Source organism: Pinus tabuliformis, chromosome J, assembly GCF_031772625.1.
Source record: "Pinus tabuliformis cultivar Carrire ecotype Pingquan chromosome J, CPIR1, whole genome shotgun sequence".
In the NCBI taxonomy this organism is placed as follows: domain Eukaryota; kingdom Viridiplantae; phylum Streptophyta; class Pinopsida; order Pinales; family Pinaceae; genus Pinus; species Pinus tabuliformis.
In genome coordinates, this window is record NC_142295.1 from 1,479,578,648 (window position 1) to 1,479,596,633 (window position 17,986).

Sequence of the window (17,986 nt, forward strand, 5' to 3'; positions counted from 1 at the left end):
ACATACAGCTACGGGAGCCCTTAAAGGTAGTAGCATGATGATAGGTGTCGGGTGGAGCAAGGTGTGATGGAGTAGCAAGGCAGTGCTAGAGTGCGGAAGTCTGTAACAGTGCAGTGGAGGTTGCAACAGTGCAAGAGGCACAAAGGAGGTTGCAGCAGCACAATGGGAGCAGAGGGAGCACATGATAACAAAGGTAGCTTCAACATCATGAGGTTTCCAGACTAACCAAGATGTCATTATTTGGGTGAATTCAGTTACTTATCAGTCACTGAGTTGCAGTGCAAAAGTTAGCAATGGCAGTGTTATGGGCAACATGGGCAACATTTTTTGAGAGGGAGTTGCAGTACCGATGTACCAGTGGCAGTGCAAGCGTCATGGGCAGCAGTATAGGAAGAAACAGTGCAGTGGATGTGGGGCAGCAGGCCAAGCATCAACACAAAGGACCGAGGTAGCATCAGATGTGATCTAGCCTTGAAAATTGGTGGAGAGGCTAAAGCACATGAGATCTCCAAGACCCAGAAATCGTTTGGAGAAATTCCACCCGGCTAAGGAGTTATTAAAATAATTAATATTTTTAATGAGTTCCTAAGTCTAAACTTAGGAAAATAAAAATATTAATGTGTATTAATAAAATATGGGTGAGAAAGTTCTAAGTGACGAGGATCAAGCCAGTTCTAATCTTAGCCATTGATTAGGGACTTAATCTCGATCGTTGAAGACTCAATAGGAAAAATATAAAAGGAGGCTTGAGGGTTAGTCGGAGATACACCACTTGATCAAAGAATTCGATTTTTTGGGGCAAGGTCTGCTGAGGAAATCGAGTTAGTGATCAAAGTTGCAACGAGGGGCAGTTCACCAAGGGATTTTCATCCAAAGCTGAAGAATACATAGCATAAAGGTAGTGTAGTGTCGGGAGAGACTGCGCAGGCCCTAGAAGGGTTGATGTAGAGGCCATAAATTTGACGCAGTGAGATGCAGAGGCTGACTTGGGCCTCAGAGGCAGCGTTGGGGAGATTCTGGGGGCAGACTAGGAGCATATCAGTAGACTCTAAGCTAGGAGAGGGTGACGCAACTCTTGGAGGAGTGACACACTTCTAGAGCAGTGCTTGGAGCAGCTTTCACTGTCTAGCATAGGGAACAACCGGAGTCAATGTGGGGTTTGATCATCCGATTGTTGATTTTCTAGAATAGTTGTCTCTGGACAGAGGTATTACTGCCTTGGATATTCTCTGTTGGGTGAGCCATTTCTGGCACCCTAGTTGTATTCACGAAATCTACTTAATAATACAAAACCTCTATATGCTGCATCGGTTTTCCCGAATTGGGTTTTCCCAGGGATGATTGTCCAAAAATAACGTTGTCCCTTGTGTTATTGTCTCTCTTTATTTCAGTGCATGATCTGTAGATTTTTTAAGGCTGAAATAGTGTTTGCTTCGATGTTTATGAAATTAAATAACTTGTTAATGTAAAGAACAAGTAGAAGATGGTAAACTAGTAATTGCAGTAGGGTTTCTGATGTGTTAAATTCAGGAATTTTCACAGAGAAGACACTTGATGTGGAGGCCATCTCATTGGATGGGATTGACACTACTACTGCATGGAAGGTTGAGGCTGAGGCCTATCATGGAGTCGACCCCTAATTGTTTAGAGGAGGAGGTAGTGGAGCAACAGGAGGAGGAGGAAGAGGAGCAACAGGAGGAGGAGGTGAAACCACCTACCATGGTCACCAGTAAAGGACGCGGTCTACCTCCTATAGCTCTTAGTTCTTCAACTTCTAGAGCACAGCAGAGTCCACGGCCAGTTCCAGCCCCAACGCCTTCTTCATCTAGAGGGAAAGTTGTTACATTCTCTCGCAAGAGGGGCAGAGGAAATTAGTAGTATTATTTATTTGGTTCATTTCATTGTATATGATATTATGACTCATGATATGAGATATATTATTATATTGTTTGTTGATAATTTGAGGCTGAGTTGGGACTCGGGATGTGAAAATTTCACCCTTGAAATCCTATTGCAATGACTGGAAATTATTCTCCTAATTGTTAATTAATTTAACAATTTTTTTCCCACACAAAAAATGAATAATTCTCTACTGCAATTTTCACCAAATTAAATTGTGCAGAAGATAAATTGGAAACTGAGAAATATTCTAGCACACACATAAAAATTAACGCATTTATTTTTGGATAAATGTCCTAAAAAAAACCCAATGCGAGAAAACCGGTGCAACAACTAAGAGTTTTTATTATTATGCAGTAGTGAAATTCTAAGTACAATCTGGATGCCTAAAAATTGGCAATCCACAACAAGAAAATCTGGCCAAAATTATCTAAGGAAATTTTCCTTCTTCCACAAGCAACCCCAACACAACTGTGTCTCAAAAAACTCATCCTCCTAGACCCTCTACACATAATTTTGCACATTTCTTGCATAGACCCTTTGACAACTAGCCCGGAATTGCCTTTGACCAAGTCGTTTTTCCCGTCTCTGTTGAGGAAAATGATTCTTCGACCTTTTGGAAGATTTTCCAGGCCTCTGAAATGTAACGACCTATCTATAATACAGAGAACACGAGAATAATAGCAGGCATACGATGCATGCATATGATAACTACATATGCATGTGTCACATGCACCGCACTAGTATTTATATACTAAATTAACTATAAGTATTAAATATCATGATACTCCTTCGAATAGAAGTTATATTCACCCATCAACATCTATATTGCTTAATGCGTCTTGATTAATGGGCAATACCAATAATATAAATTTAAAATGTATAACGTAAAAATAATTATAAAAGATAAATGTTAAAAATTAAGCTAAATCCTAAAAGATGGTTATATAATTATATATTTTAGATTATTAATAAAATTATATTAATAAATTAATAAAATGATTAAAAAGAATATATAATAAATTAATTAAAGGTAAGGTACTTAGTATAACCTTAGGATCTTTATATTAAAAAGAAGTATTTTATTAAATCATAAAAGAAATAGATTTATTACGTGACATGGAAGGGTGTCACGAGGAGGCAAAGCAGTGGGCTGCTGGTGGAAGGGCGGCCACCACCAAGAAACAATATATAAACCAGAGAGATGAATTTTGGAGGGGGTCCGGAGGAAGAAGGGAGAACAAAGGAAGGGGATACTGAAGAAGGACGGATCTTTGCAGACTTGAGTTACCAACAGAAGGAGAGTTGGTTGATCTGAGGTTTCTGGGCACGGGGGAACAGTCTACTTCAATGGAGAAGCTTACTGGACTGAGTATCGAGTTTATGCTTAGTTTGGCTGGGTGGTTTTGGTCTTTTGGTAAGAGAAGCAGGAAGCGGGAGCAGTATGAGGCATCATCAACCGCCGAAATACAGGTAGGTACTCCATACCAAACTGAGTAATTCAGTTATATGAATGTTGGATAAACCATTTAAGTTGCAAATAGGTTTGAAGAAAACACATATTATGTTTTAAAACTTTACATTTCTAGTTAAATATTTCAGAGCCTTACATGCAAGCTGGATCGATTTTTCCCACAGCTAAATCAAATTTCCCTCTGAAGTTGACTATGCAATCCTCTGCGATGCCTCACTGGGAATAATTAGGCCTCTTGCTGCTACCTCTTCAAATCTGGAAAACTTCCTCTGGATCATTGTCCCTACCCCTTTAAGTCTCTGCTTGCCTACTGAAGCCCAAACTCTTCCAGCACTGCTGCCTTTCTGGAAAATCAAACTCTCCAAGGAAATCAAACTCTTTGTGGTTCTCATACGTATGTTCTCCATCTACCCATCGACTTCTTCTTATAATCTTCTATTGGACCTCCAACAGCCAAGATTAAAACTTAATCAAGGGCCCAGATCAATTCTCTGTCGATTTATGTGAGTTTCTAGATGATTCACACCTTATCTCAATTAATTATGATTAATTAACCAGATTTCCTAAGTTTAGACTTAGTAAATATTAAAAAATAGGCTAATAATCTAATTGAGACACTTCTAGGTGGAATTTCCAGAAAAGATTTCTGGATTATGGAAATCTCATGTGTTTTACCCTCTCCAGAAAGTTTTGAGACTAGAACACCTCCAATGCTACAAAAACTAACACCCGACTTAGTACTATTAAGGACATGATTCATTGTTATGTGTGATGTAGCACTAGACATGATATTACACATCTTATATATTAGTTATCTTTTCATATTTATGTGTCAATGCATTTATTTATGTTGTGGATTCTTTAGATATTAAAAAAATTGAAAAAAAAAATATTTTTTTTGTATTTGCCAATTTTTACCGAATTTTTCCAATTTCGGACCCTCGCGGATTTAATCCGAGTTGCAATGTTCGTAACACTATCATTATGTGAGCTTAAACTAATACTTTATCAAATATACAAGTCTAAGTAGTGGACAGAGGTTTCATCACACCTAAATATGTATATTTTATTGTAACCATAGGAGATGTAGTTAAACTTGATCACTCTCCAGCAATTTTATACCTCCATTTATACACAATGCGATGAAGACTGTAACATAAGCACATATTGTGTATAGATTACAAGTGATGCAGCCACATATTGCACACCAAACTCGGTAAAATTACACACCCATGAACATTGGTAGCTATGCATGCACACCTATATGCTTTAAATCCAAATGTTGATCATCTTGCCAAGCAAGTTTCTTTCCCTGGTGCAGGTGAAAAAAAAATCTATACAGATGATATCTCAAGTATTTTTGCCAGTACTTTTATCTTATTTTTATTACAAAAATATGAATCAATAAACACAAATTTTGGAAGGAAAAGCAAGAAACCAGGCTAGTTATCTGAACCATATCAACATCTGTCAAAGAAACTGAAAAGTTAGCAATCCCCTTTGATTAACCTACAAGTATGGTAAGTCAGCTATGAGATGAATCACTTTAAAAATGCCTGACCTCTCAAGGGCAGCTTTCAAATCTGGTTCCTCCTTGTAATTGAATGCATCATCAAAGCCTAGTTTATTTTTCAGCAACTCCACCTGCATGACACCAAAATAAAAGAAGTTGGGATAATGTGCAGATACATCATTCATGCCCATTAGGTCTGAATGTGTTTTCTGTGGCTTTCTAGGTATCTTGCTGACACAATGTAAATCTAGTCTTATAATGTGCTCTACTTCTAAATAATGTCTGCTTGGTCATAGATAGTTCAACTTGTGATTCCTTGTGCCACAAGAACTAATGGGAACCTTTAATTTTGGACAACTGAAGGACCGTACAAATTGGCAAGACTATTCCTTATTCAGATTATCTATTATCCACACTTTTAAATTTGAATGTGCTTTAACTGAATGTTGAATCCAGGGTTGATATAGCACGAAAGTGTCTAGTAATGAAGTTTATTACTTAATGTATATGGCTTAATTATGGATATTTGATAATTCCCATGCCAATGTACCGTATTGAATGATGTGGCCATTCAATTTCAAACAATGGACAAACACACAATTAGATAATTAGTAAATCATCACCTTTTGTTTGCTTCCAGCACTCCCAACAACATAACACCCATGCAACTTTGCAAACTGTCCAACAAGCTGTCCAACTGCTCCAGAAGCCGCAGAAACAAAAACCTTTTCACCCGCTTTAGGGGAGCCCACCTCATAAAAACCAGCATATGCTGTGAATCCAGGCATTCCTGCAACGTATTTTGCATTAACAGCTAATAATAAAAGTTGCTGATGGTAAAAAATATCTGAAAATGGCGACAATTTTCTGAAGATATCAACCTTGAACAAGTATGTTGAGTTATAGTTGAGAAAACTATAAAATCAAAAGAACTGTCATAAATAACTAAACATGAGACCTCCAGCTGATACAGTGCATGACAAAAACTGAAAGGTTATTTCTAACAGGTTTTAAAGCTTATTGTTGAGCATTCATTTAGAAAGATTCCAACCTGAACTATAGATTCAAAGCAAGTGCATGTTTTAGACAAAAAAATGTTACTGCATATAGCCAAGATAGCCCAACAAGGACAAAATAAGAGCAGAAGGGAACCATATTTAAGTTTTTCACAAAAGGAAAGAGTTGGGATTTCAAAGGCCATAATCAGATGGATGTAAATTGGACCAAGTGCACCAATTAGAAGGGCCCTGCATGCACTAATAAACACACAGCAAGCGTGAAAAAGGCAACAACAAAGGAAGGCCTATGTTCAAATTCACAATTTTGGCTACATATAAACAGGCAATGCTAAGTACCTTGCCAGTTGGGAGGTCATGGAGTCAAATCTCCTCGATGCCCTTGGGGTTAAGCCTTGCTTGTTTGGCCAGTGGATAGATCCCTTCGGGTTGATCTGCCTGGATTTTCCCGTGGATATAGCGGCCACCCAGTGTCTGTGAACCACCTTAAGGGTACGTACAATGCTATTTACATCCTCTTCATCAGAAACTTAAAAAGAAATAAAATCCAAATAGCTGGCTGTATTTAACCCCTTGGCATCTTTGATCAACAAAAAGTCTTCACCTAACAACTGTATACTTCCCTATTCTTTACAAAATTGACAAATACAAACAATGACCTAACGTGATTCTCAACAACATATTTGCACTAAGTGTTAAAATTTCCTTGAACCTAACACCCTGGCAATGTACTACCTAGCAGATTACAGATCTACTAAATAAAAGAACAACTGGGATCTTAACAAAACCAAAACGGTGTAAGAAAATTAAACAACCGATCTCAATCACATAAGCACACACAAATTTTCTTCTCAATCAAACAGTTCATTAATAACTCATAACCTACTCGAGCTCCCTTATTGGGAAGATGGCCGTCTAAGGAATTTACATATACAACAATGAACCTAGATCTGATCCAGCTAACCAAGCCCTTGATATGTCCTTAATATATCTCCTGGCTGATCTAGATCTCCCTTGGAACTCCTTGCATCTTCCTCAAACCCAACACACTTGAATGGAAGTCCTTGTCCACCAAAACACAAAGAATCGAGATCTCACTCTCACTATGTCTTGTGCTCAAGATGTCTTGTGTGTGTTCTCCCTTAGCCTAGCCCTTCTTTTAGATGCTTGATTTATGACCAAATCCAAAACCCTAATCTCCTAACTTCTGTGGAAAAAATCTCGATAAAATCGTGATAACATTAGGAAGTCATGATTTTTTCAGCTCGCCGATTTTATCAGCTGAGTTTTTCACAATTTTTTCAAAAATGAAAAAATCGTGATTTAATCATAAAACTCGGGATAAAATCAGGAGTTTATCCAAAAACTCATGAGTAAGGTGCCAGGCCGCGCATAATTTAGGAAAAGGACAATTTTTCCACTCATTTTGCACTCTAACCTTTGTGATTCGTGCCTATGGAAAGATGAGGTGTTTGTCAATACCTAAGAGGAGGCAATTTACCTGATTGTGGGTGAGACAACTTCTGAAAACCCTCGACGTGGAAGTCATTTCAATGGACCATATTGACACCAATGTTGCATGGACGGTTGAGACTAAGAGGCTTGTCATGGACTCGGTCCCTGATTGGTTAGAGGTGGATTTGGAGGCACTGGAGTTGGAGGAGAAAACAACTGCAAGGAAGGGAGAGGTAAGAAGAGAAGTGTTGATTTTAGGTAGCATCGAATGTGCTCTAGCCTTGGATTTTGGTGGAGAGTATAAGGCACTTGACATCTCCAAGACCCAGAAATTGTTTGGAGAAATTCGACCCGGATGAGGAGTTATTGAATCATTTTTATTTTTAATAGGTTTCCTAAGTCAAAACTTAGGGAAACAAAAATATTAATGGATATTAATACAGAGAGGGGTGAGAAGCTTCTAAGAGACGAGGATCAAGTCTGTTTTAATCTTAGTCATTGATTAGAGACTTAATCTCGATCGTCGATTCATCAACAGGAAAAGTATAAGAGAAGGCTTGAGGATCATTTGGAGACACACAGGCAGATGTTGATTTGGGGTAGCATCGGATGTGTTCTAGCCATGAAAATTGGTGGAGAGACTAAAGAGCATGAGATCTCTAAGACTCGGAAATCATTTTGGAAAATTCCATCCGGATGAAAAGTTATTAAAATGATTAATATTTTTAATGAGGTCCTAAGTCTAAACTTAGGAAAATAAAAATATTAATGGGTATTAATAGAGATAAGGATGAGAAGCTTCTAAGAGACGAATATCAAGTCTATTTTAATCTTATCCGTTGATTAGGGACTTAATCTCAGCCGTTGATTCATCAACAGGAAAAATATAAGAGAAGGCTTGAGTGTCAGTTGGATACTGAGGAAGACAAGTCAATTTGATTCCTGGAGCGGGGATTGCTGAGAAATTCGAACTAGAGGTCTGGATTGCAGCAAGAGGTAGTGAGTACGGAGCTAAGAGGCAAGTGCGGTGCTAGAGGATCAGCGCAGAGGTCAGAAAGGCAGAAGCAAAGCCACTCAGGGAGATGCAAAGGCAGCAGGACTGCGTAGTCACTAAAGGGCCTGCGTGGGTGACGCAGAGAGGCTCAATGCTGACACAAAGAGGCAAATTGTTGGTGCAGAGGGTCTGGGAGCTGTGTAGAGGCTAGCTGGTCTGACACTAAGCCTAGGAGAGGTGCCGGAGAATTTATATTTGTCGGGTGAGCCAGTTTGGCACCCAGTGTACTTAGAAAAGTTGTTTAATAATAAAATCTTCCTTTGCTGCACCGGTTTTCCCGCATTGGGTTTTTCCGGGGAAAATTGTCCAAAATATATGTGTTGATGTGTTTGATTCTTGTGCATGTATTTGTTTCTGTATTATGGTGTGATATCTGCAGCAAAGTTTATTTTAATATTTACTTGAATGTTTTTGTAAATAACTTATTGGAAAATAAGTAGGTAAAAAAAATCAGTTGTTACAGTGATAGAATTTTGACATGGTATCAGAGGAAGTAATCAGAGATAGGACAGGAAAATCAATTATGAGTCGAGACCATGATACAGAGGCATCTACATCAAGAGACTCGCATAGATTTTCAAAAAATTGCTCAAGAGACAGTAATTTCGATTTCTCTATGTTGGATTCCAACTTGGAAGAAGAAGTTGCTTGTGTGACAAGCTCTGCATCATCAGAGGTATGGTATATAGACAGTGGAGCCTTCTGGCATATGAAATGAATTCGGGAATGTTCCTTAGATTATCAAGAGGAAAGAACGAATTTTCACATCACCATGGGGAATAAGGCAAAGTCTACTCTAGTAGGGAAGGGTACCATAGTTTTTCAAACAAAAACGGGAGAGCAGTTCCGTGCTACCAATGTGTTGCATGTACTAGGACTGGGGATGAACTTACTTTTTGTATCGCAACTTCAAGGCAAAGGCTATGACGTTTTCTTCATCAAAGAGAAAGTATATGTCAAACACCCGAGCTAGAAAAAGAAAGTGCAGATCGGGATCAAAAGTAACAGGTTGTACAGATTATAGCTAGAATCACCAAAGGCGTTGATAGGCAGTTATGGAGACCAGGATTTGAACAAACTATGGAACAGAAGCATGGTACATTTGCATCATGGGTGTTGGGTTGTGTTATATTCTTTCCACGTAGTTAATAGGGGGTTTGAAGGGCACCCGTAACCCCACTTTATGGGGTGCCCGGAAAATTTTGGTTTTGGACCATATGTTAGGTTGGCCGGACCCACCTATGGTTTTGTGCATGATTTTCGCACATGTTTTTTGGACGCGATGGTTTTCGGTCCATGGTATTGGATGCTTCGGCATGTATAAATATGTATTGTAACATTGAAAGGAACATAATGAAAAATCAAGCTGGTAGTCCCGGTTTTGGGATCCAGGGAAAAATCTCTGTGCATATGTGTTTTATGGGTTATGCTCTCGCATTGTTTATTTTCTTTTTTTAAGAATTCATATGCAGGTAATTTCTGTACAGGGTTAAAACCTACATTTGGTATCAGAGTTGTTTTGTGTTAAATTGGCAACTAGGGCCAAACTCCATGTGGGTCGGTTTATTTATGGCAGCTGATATTTTTATTGGATCCCTCTCGTCGAGAGGTGTAGGATTGATCCAAAGATCATCCGATTCCGATAAGTATTTATGGAGATATGAATTTATTTTGTTTATGTAATTATAGTCAAGCCGACCAGTTCTTATGTAGGCTCTAGAAGCCCAGTCGACGTGTCTATTCAACCTCCTCGTTTTTAGTATAAATAGAGGAGGATTTGAAGTCATTTGAGAACACTCTTCATATGATCTCTCTTCTCCACTTGTTTGGGTTGTCCTCTCTCAAGGAGGACGTAGTGGAAAGGGTTTTCTATGAGAGCCCTAGACGCAGTCAACTAAGTTCACTTAGCCGCAGTTGAAAGGAGAGACACCTGTACGCAGTTGAAGAAGATCTGGCCGCAGTAAAGGAGGCCGCATACGCAGCTAAAGGGAAGGCCCTATCCGCAACAAAGGAAGGCTTGGGTAAGGCTAGATCCACAGCCATTGAGGAGACCCTAATACGCAGCAAAAGATGATGCCCTTACCACAGTAAGCCGCAGGCTTATAAGGATGATCCACACAGCAAACAGAGACCTTATACGCTGTTCATGGTTAGACCTTATACGGAAAAGGAACTCGAACTTCTTACCTTAGATTGGGCTTCAGGCAGAGGACACTTCAGCGGTATTGATGTTTGTTCTCACTTGCTGGGAGGCCGAGTTAGGTAAGGAGTAGGGCAGGTCTGTTGTGGCACGTTGAAAGAACTCTGTTTGGGCAGAACGTAAGTTACAGGTAGGCTGTGTGGTAGGCCGCAGGCCATACCACCACAGCTAAACACTTGCGTGGGTCTGTTTTGGGGCTGTATTGTGCCCTAATCTCCAGCGTAGAAGTAGAGGGATCACACTAAGGTGGGCCGCAGGTATTGAAGGCTGTTTGAGGACTGTTCATGGACTGTTTGAGGGCTGTTGCAGTGTGCTAAAGTGCCCTAACCAGGAACAGTCAAGGGCAGTGTGGGACAACAGATTTGGAGGCAAGGTTGTTGTGTATTGAGTCAATATGTAGACCTTACTTGTTGTTGGGCTAAGCCACAGGCCATAGCCAGCAGCATAGATTGTGTTAAGGGTTGCGCAAATCAGTCTTGCAAGTATGGCAGTACTGAAACCTCAACTTGGAGCATGACTGAATAAAGGAAGAGAACTGAAGTTTGATGCACCAGCTCATATAGCAGCGACAGCTAGTACTGCCGGAAAAAGACAGCATTCTGGAAGATGTAGCATGATTGGATGCAGCATGGTTGGATGCGTACGGTGATGAAATCACCTTGAAGAAATATGTCGTCACCTAAGTTTAGATCTGCAGTCCTTGTCATCAGAGATTCAGATCTGCAACCTCATTATATCATCTTCATGATGAAGATCTCTTCTCTTATCTTGTCAAGTCAAAGTTTTGACTTATGATGTATATGTACTCTCTCTCTCTCTCTCTGCTGAACTTTGAAGATAAAAGAAGATTTGATCAAAGGGTTTCCCCACACATTGTGGGGTTTGTCCCTGGCTCGCGCCACATCTTGTGTCCTCTTGTCTTGGCTTGTCTTCTGTGTTTTATATTTATGTTCTATCTGTAGTTTATCGTAATGCTGATGTGATTGCTAACTGTGAAAATGAAAATAAATTGCTCTAGCATAGAACATGCCAAAACTTAACATGGTATCGGAGCTGAGGTGAAGACAATGCCCAAGCAAGAGTGAAAGAGCAATCACCGAAGACAGTTGGGACAAGACAGAAGGAACAATGGGTTCCTCATAATTCACCTAGGGTGAAGTCAAAGCAGATAATGTTATTAGAATGGCGCAGTGGAAGATTCTGATGGTCCATCTTAAGATCACTTCATTGGGAAGTTCGGATCTAAGGGTGGAAGGAAAGGCGGATGCCTTGTTGAAATAAGTTCAGCCGTTATGCGAAGGAGTGTCTGAATGGCAGAGACACATCTCTTGATGAAGATAACAATCATTCCTGGGACATCTTCCATGATCAAAAGAATGACTGGTAATGCAGGTCATCAAGGAAATGGTCGACTCTTCCTCAAAAGCAAGGAACCCCTGAATCTCTTTTATGTACCTGATCGAACCTGATGCCCATCTCGAAAATGGAAGTCAAAGGCTACACAGTGGCACTTATCGATGAAAAGGTACGTGTTTGAAAATAGATCTTTTAAATATGTTTTTGAGTTCAGGGTTGTATCAAGTTGGAGGAAGTCCACTGGGGACCATGTCCATTGACTCAACACCGGAGGTCTGTGAGTCAGATGGTGACTAGGATGCCTGAATTCAAAAAAAAAAAAAAAAAAAAAAAAAAAAAAAAAAAAGAAGCATGAAGGTACATGTTTGAAATGTACCGAAGGAAAATATTATAAGGGGACCATTCCCCTCATGCAGCAAGTTCACAGGTTTGGAACAACCCGAGGAGTTTGAGACTCATGTATACAGGTGGAAGAAAGCCCTCTATGGCTTGAAGAAAAACACCTCGGGCGTAGTATGAGAGGATTGATAGCTGTCTAATGCAGCTGAGATTCACTAGGAGTGAAACCGATCCAAACCATTACTTGAAGGTTGTGGATGATAAACCTCTCGTACTGGCACCTATGTCTGACAGGTGCAGTCCCTCTCATTTATAGGAGACAGAGGGAGTTGGATTCTGAATATGGAAAGATAAGTTGCAAGCCTGTGACTACCTCAAGGATCTTAACTTTAAGAAGTTATATGGTAGTGATGTCAGACCTTATTTGGGAAATGCCTCTGAGTTTCATAAACTCATTCGCATTGATGTTCTTGGAGAACCTCCGTCCGGACATCTGTGTTGCAGTAAGCATGGTGAGCTCATATTTGGTTGAGCCTCACTGGATTGGTGCCAAGAATCTTCTGAGATATCTTCAGGGCACAATCTCTCATGAATTGAGATACACTGCCGGAAATATGAAACCACATGATTATTCGAATGATGAGTGGGCAGGCAGTATGGAGGATCCCTAGAGCACTTCTCAGTGCTGTTTCTCTTTGGAATCTACCTCGATATCCTGGATGAGCAGGAAGCAGAAGTCGGTGACTCTGAGCACCACCAAGGCAGAATACATTGCTGATAGTATGGCCTTCTGTGAGGTAGTCTGGTTGCTGAAGCTCTTCAGTGAGCTGTTTGTACACATGATGAATACCACTGTGATTCTCTGTGACAACCAGAGGTGGGATTCAATTATTGAGGAATTCCGTATTCGACAATTGCTCCAGCGGACAGACATCAGATACTGCCTTATCTGGGATATGGAAAGTCGATGAGCAAGGAGGTTCCATCGCTCTGAGATGATATACAGGTCGCTAAAGCCCCAGGGGAAAGATCAAATTTGTGATTTTCCTAAATGACTTGGAGTCATCAAGAGACCTTTGTAAAAGGGTCCTGCATGTTGCATACATTGAGCTCTGGGAGCTCTGTGGGGCTTACAGAATCTACTGGAGCAACATACGACCACAGGGTGACTCACCCTCCCCTGGTGGTGCGCACTGAAACAAGATGATTCGCTCTCTTGTGGGACAAGATGATTCGCTCTCTTGTGTAACAGGATGATTAGTTCTCCTGTGAGGCCTGGATTGATGTGTTCTCCATGGCAGCCTGGATTGATGTGTTCTCCATGGCAGCCTGGATTGATGTGTTCTCCATGGTGATTGTAGCAGGATTGATGTGTTCTCCTGTGAGGACAGGATTGATTAAGTTCTCCTGTCGAGGCTTCCTACCCATGCAGTCTGGGACTCATGGGAAGTACCTCTCATCTGATCAATGAGCAGGGAAATGAAGTTAGGGACCATAGTAATACCGATGGACTCATCGTTGTATCTACCGTACTCCCTACGCTAGGATTTCCTCCATTGATCTGGGATCAATGATACTGGTCTGGGACCAGTGGTAGGAGTTGTACATGCTATGACGCTGACTTCGGGTCGGCTGAAGCCTGAGACTGGTCTGGGACCAGTGGTACATACTCCGAGACTGACTTCGTGTCAGTGCAGTACTGGTCTGGGACCAGTGAGAGTGGTACATACTATGACGCTGACTTTGGGTCGGTTGAGACTGGTCTGGGACCAGTGGTACACTCTCTGAGACTGCGATACTGGTCCGGGACCAGTGGTAGGAGTGGTACTTACTATGAAGCTGACTTCGGGTCAGTTGAGACTGGTCTGGGACTAGTGGTATGCACTCTGAGACTGACTTCAGGTCAGTGGAGAATGATATGACTCATTCTCGATCAATTCTTCTTCTTCATAGTTCAGCGGAGATGAGCAGAGCAGAGCAGAGCCAGCAGAGCAAAGCTAGCAGAGCTGAGCTGAGCAGAGCAGAGCCAGTAGAGCTGAGCTGAGCAGAGCAGAGCTAGCAGAGCCAGCAGCGCTGAGCAGAGCAGAGCCGAGCCAGCAGAGCTGAGCAGAGCCAGCAGAGCTAGGCAGAGTAGTGCAAGGCACTAATGGCAGAGATAGTACAGTCGTACATATGGATCAGCGGATGGAGTTCTCCCTAGTTGAGAGGGAGTGTTAAATTGGCAACTAGGGCCAAACTCCATGTGGGTCGGCTTATTTATGGCAGCTGATATTTTTATTGGATCCCTCTCGTCGAGAGGTGTAGGATTGATCCAAAGATCATCCGATTCCGATAAGTATTTATGGAGATATGAATTTATTTTGTTTATGTAATTATAGTCAAGCCGACCAGTTCTTATGTAGGCTCTAGAAGCCCAGTCGACGTGTCTATTCAACCTCCTCGTTTTTAGTATAAATAGAGGAGGATTTGAAGTCATTTGAGAACACTCTTCATATGATCTCTCTTCTCCACTTGTTTGGGTTGTCCTCTCTCAAGGAGGACGTAGTGGAAAGGGTTTTCTATGAGAGCCCTAGACGCAGTCAACTAAGTTCACTTAGCCGCAGTTGAAAGGAGAAACACCTGTACGCAGTTGAAGAAGATCTGGCCGCAGTAAAGGAGGCCGCATACGCAGCTAAAGGGAAGGCCCTATCCGCAACAAAGGAAGGCTTGGGTAAGGCTAGATCCACAGCCATTGAGGAGACCATAATACGCAGCAAAAGATGATGCCCTTACCACAGTAAGCCGCAGGCTTATAAGGATGATCCACACAGCAAACAGAGACCTTATACGCTGTTCATGGTTAGACCTTATACGGAAAAGGAACTCTAACTTCTTACCTTAGATTGGGCTTCAGGCAGAGGACACTTCAGCGGTATTGAAGTCTGTTCTCACTTGCTGGGAGGCCGAGTTAGGTAAGGAGTAGGGCAGGTCTGTTGTGGCACGTTGAAAACTCTGTTTGGGCAGAACGTAAGTTACAGGTAGGCTGTGTGGTAGGCCGCAGGCCATACCACCACAGCTAAACACTTGCGTGGGTCTGTTTTGGGGCTGTATTGTGCCCTAATCTCCAGCGTAGAAGTAGAGGGATCACACTAAGGTGGGCCACAGGTATTGAAGGCTGTTTGAGGACTGTTCATGGACTGTTTGAGGGCTGTTGCAGTGTGCTAAAGTGCCCTAACTAGGAACAGTCAAGGGCAGTGTGGGACAACAGATTTGGAGGCAAGGTTGTTGTGTATTGAGTCAATATGTAGACCTTACTTGCTGTTGGGCTAAGCCACAGGCCATAGCCAGCAGCATAGATTGTGTTAAGGGTTGCGCAAATCAGTCTTGCAAGTATGGCAGTACTGAAACCTCAACTTGGAGCATGACTGAATAAAGGAAGAGAACTGAAGTTTGATGCACCAGCTCATATAGCAGCGACAGCTAGTACTGCCGGAAAAGGACAGCATTCTGGAAGATGTAGCATGATTGGATGCAGCATGGTTGGATGCAGTACGGTGATGAAATCACCTTGAAGAAATATGTCGTCACCTAAGTTTAGATCTGCAGTCCTTGTCATCAGAGATTCAGATCTGCAACCTCATTATATCATCTTCATGATGAAGATCTCTTCTCTTATCTTGTCAAGTCAAAGTTTTGACTTATGATGTATATGTACTCTCTCTCTCTCTCTTTGCTGAACTTTGAAGATAAAAGAAGATTTGATCAAAGGGTTTCCCCACACATTGTGGGGTTTGTCCCTGGCTCGCGCCACATCTTGTGTCCTCTTGTCTTGGCTTGTCTTCTGCGTTTTATATTTATGTTCTATCTGCAGTTTATCGTAATGCTGATGTGATTGCTAACTGTGAAAATGAAAATAAATTGCTCTAGCATAGAACATACCAGAACTTAACATTTTGGCTTCAAGGGGACGCCTTTGATGTTGAGGGGTTTCGCTCGGGCCTGTGGTAGACCCTGTTCAGTGGGAGATCTGCGAGATCGATTCTGGTGGTGAAAGAAGATGGCGAGCAATGGAAAGATAGAGATTGAGAAGTTCAACGGTCAGAATTTTGAGTTGTGGAAACTCAAGATGGAGGATCTGTTGGTGGATAAAGATCAGTGGATCGCGGTAGATCCGGGTACTAAACCATCGGGAGTGACCGATGAAGAATGGAAGAAGTTGGATCAGAAGGCAAAGAGCACAATACGATTGTGTGTCTCGGATTCAATATTGCTGAATGTATCAGGGGAAGCTACGGCAAAGGCTTTGTGGGTCAAGTTAGGGACTTTGTACCAATCTAAGTCTCTGGTGAATAAACTGTTCCTGCGGAAAAAGCTGTATAACCTGAGGATGAAAGATGGAGACTCGGTGACAGAGCATCTGAATGCGTTTAATACTGTGGTAAGTCAGTTATTATCTATTGATATTAAAATTTCAGATGAAGATAAGTGCATCAGTCTGTTGTGTTCTCTACCAGATTCGTGGGATAGTCTGGTTATTGCAATAGGTAGCAATGCAACTGCTTTGCAGTTTGATGAAATAGTCTCAGCCTTGCTAACGGAGGAGATGAGACGGAAAAATATGGACAACCAGAATGGTGATGCCTTCTCTGTACGAGGACGGTCCCAGAACAGAAACAAAAATAAGTCATCGAGTGGGAGATCTAAATCTAGAGGGAGATCTAAATCTCCAGGAAAACCTACAAAGGTGGTGTGCTGGAAATGCGGAAAGGAAGGGCACTTCAGAAGGGATTGTAAATCTAAAGCTCCTGATAAAGGAAAGGGATCTGATGATGCTCCTTCTGCAGAGGCGAAAACCACCTCAGATGAAGGTGGGGATGTGTACTTGGCTTCTTCAAGTACACATGTAGATCATGAGGCATGGTTGATTGACTCAGGTGCATCCTTTCACTTCACTCCCCATAGAGAGTGGTTCTGTGAGTATGAGAAATACGATGGTGGTGATGTCTTCTTAGGAGATGATAGGAAGGCTAGAATCATTGGTCGGGGAAAAGTAAAGTTGAAGTTGCAAGGTGGAAGGGTTAGAACACTTCCGGGTGTTCTACATATTCCTGCATTGGCCAGAAATCTGATTTCTGTAAGCAAGTTGAATGATGCAGGTGTAAAGACGGTGTTCGAGAAAGATACCTGCAAGATGGTTCGAGGAGCACTGATATTAATGCGGGGAGTTCGGGTTGGAACTCTGTACAAGCTGCAAGGTAGCACTGTTGTTGATGGGTGCAATAGTTCTATGGTTCCTGAAAATGGAGTAGAGAATCTAGTGGTCTCTGGAGAGAAGACCATGTTGTGGCATCAAATGCTTGGACATATTGGAGAGAAGGGTCTTCGAATACTTCATGGTAAAGGTATGGTAGAAGGTATGAATAATAGCTCTCTGGATTTTGATTTCTGTGAAAATTGTGTATATGGGAAGCAAAATCGAGTGAGTTTCCCCTCTGGTGGTAAGAGGACGAAACAGATATTAGAGCTTGTGCACAGTGATGTGTTTGGACCTGTGAAGGTTCCATCACTGGGTAAGTCTGTGTACTATGTATCATTCATAGATGACTTCTCAAGGAATACATGGATATATTTTCTTAAGAAGAAATCTGAAGTCTTTGACAGGTTTAAAGAATTTAAGGCTCTGGTGGAAAATCAGACAGAG

General features: G+C 41.4%; 1 protein-coding gene across 2 annotated transcripts in view; it reads right to left on the minus strand.

Annotated features, from left to right (window-relative positions):
- Nucleotides 1-17,986, minus strand: part of LOC149232975 (2-alkenal reductase (NADP(+)-dependent)-like) — a 280,994-nt gene that overhangs the window by 103,214 nt on the left and 159,794 nt on the right. For both annotated transcript variants that reach the window (XM_089379619.1, XM_089379618.1), the window contains exons 4-5: nucleotides 5,510-5,676; nucleotides 4,935-5,017 (exon numbers count right to left, since the gene is read on the minus strand). In XM_089379619.1, the coding sequence (XP_089235745.1) occupies nucleotides 4,935-5,017; nucleotides 5,510-5,676 (250 nt within the window). The remainder of the gene's footprint in view (nucleotides 1-4,934; nucleotides 5,018-5,509; nucleotides 5,677-17,986) is intronic.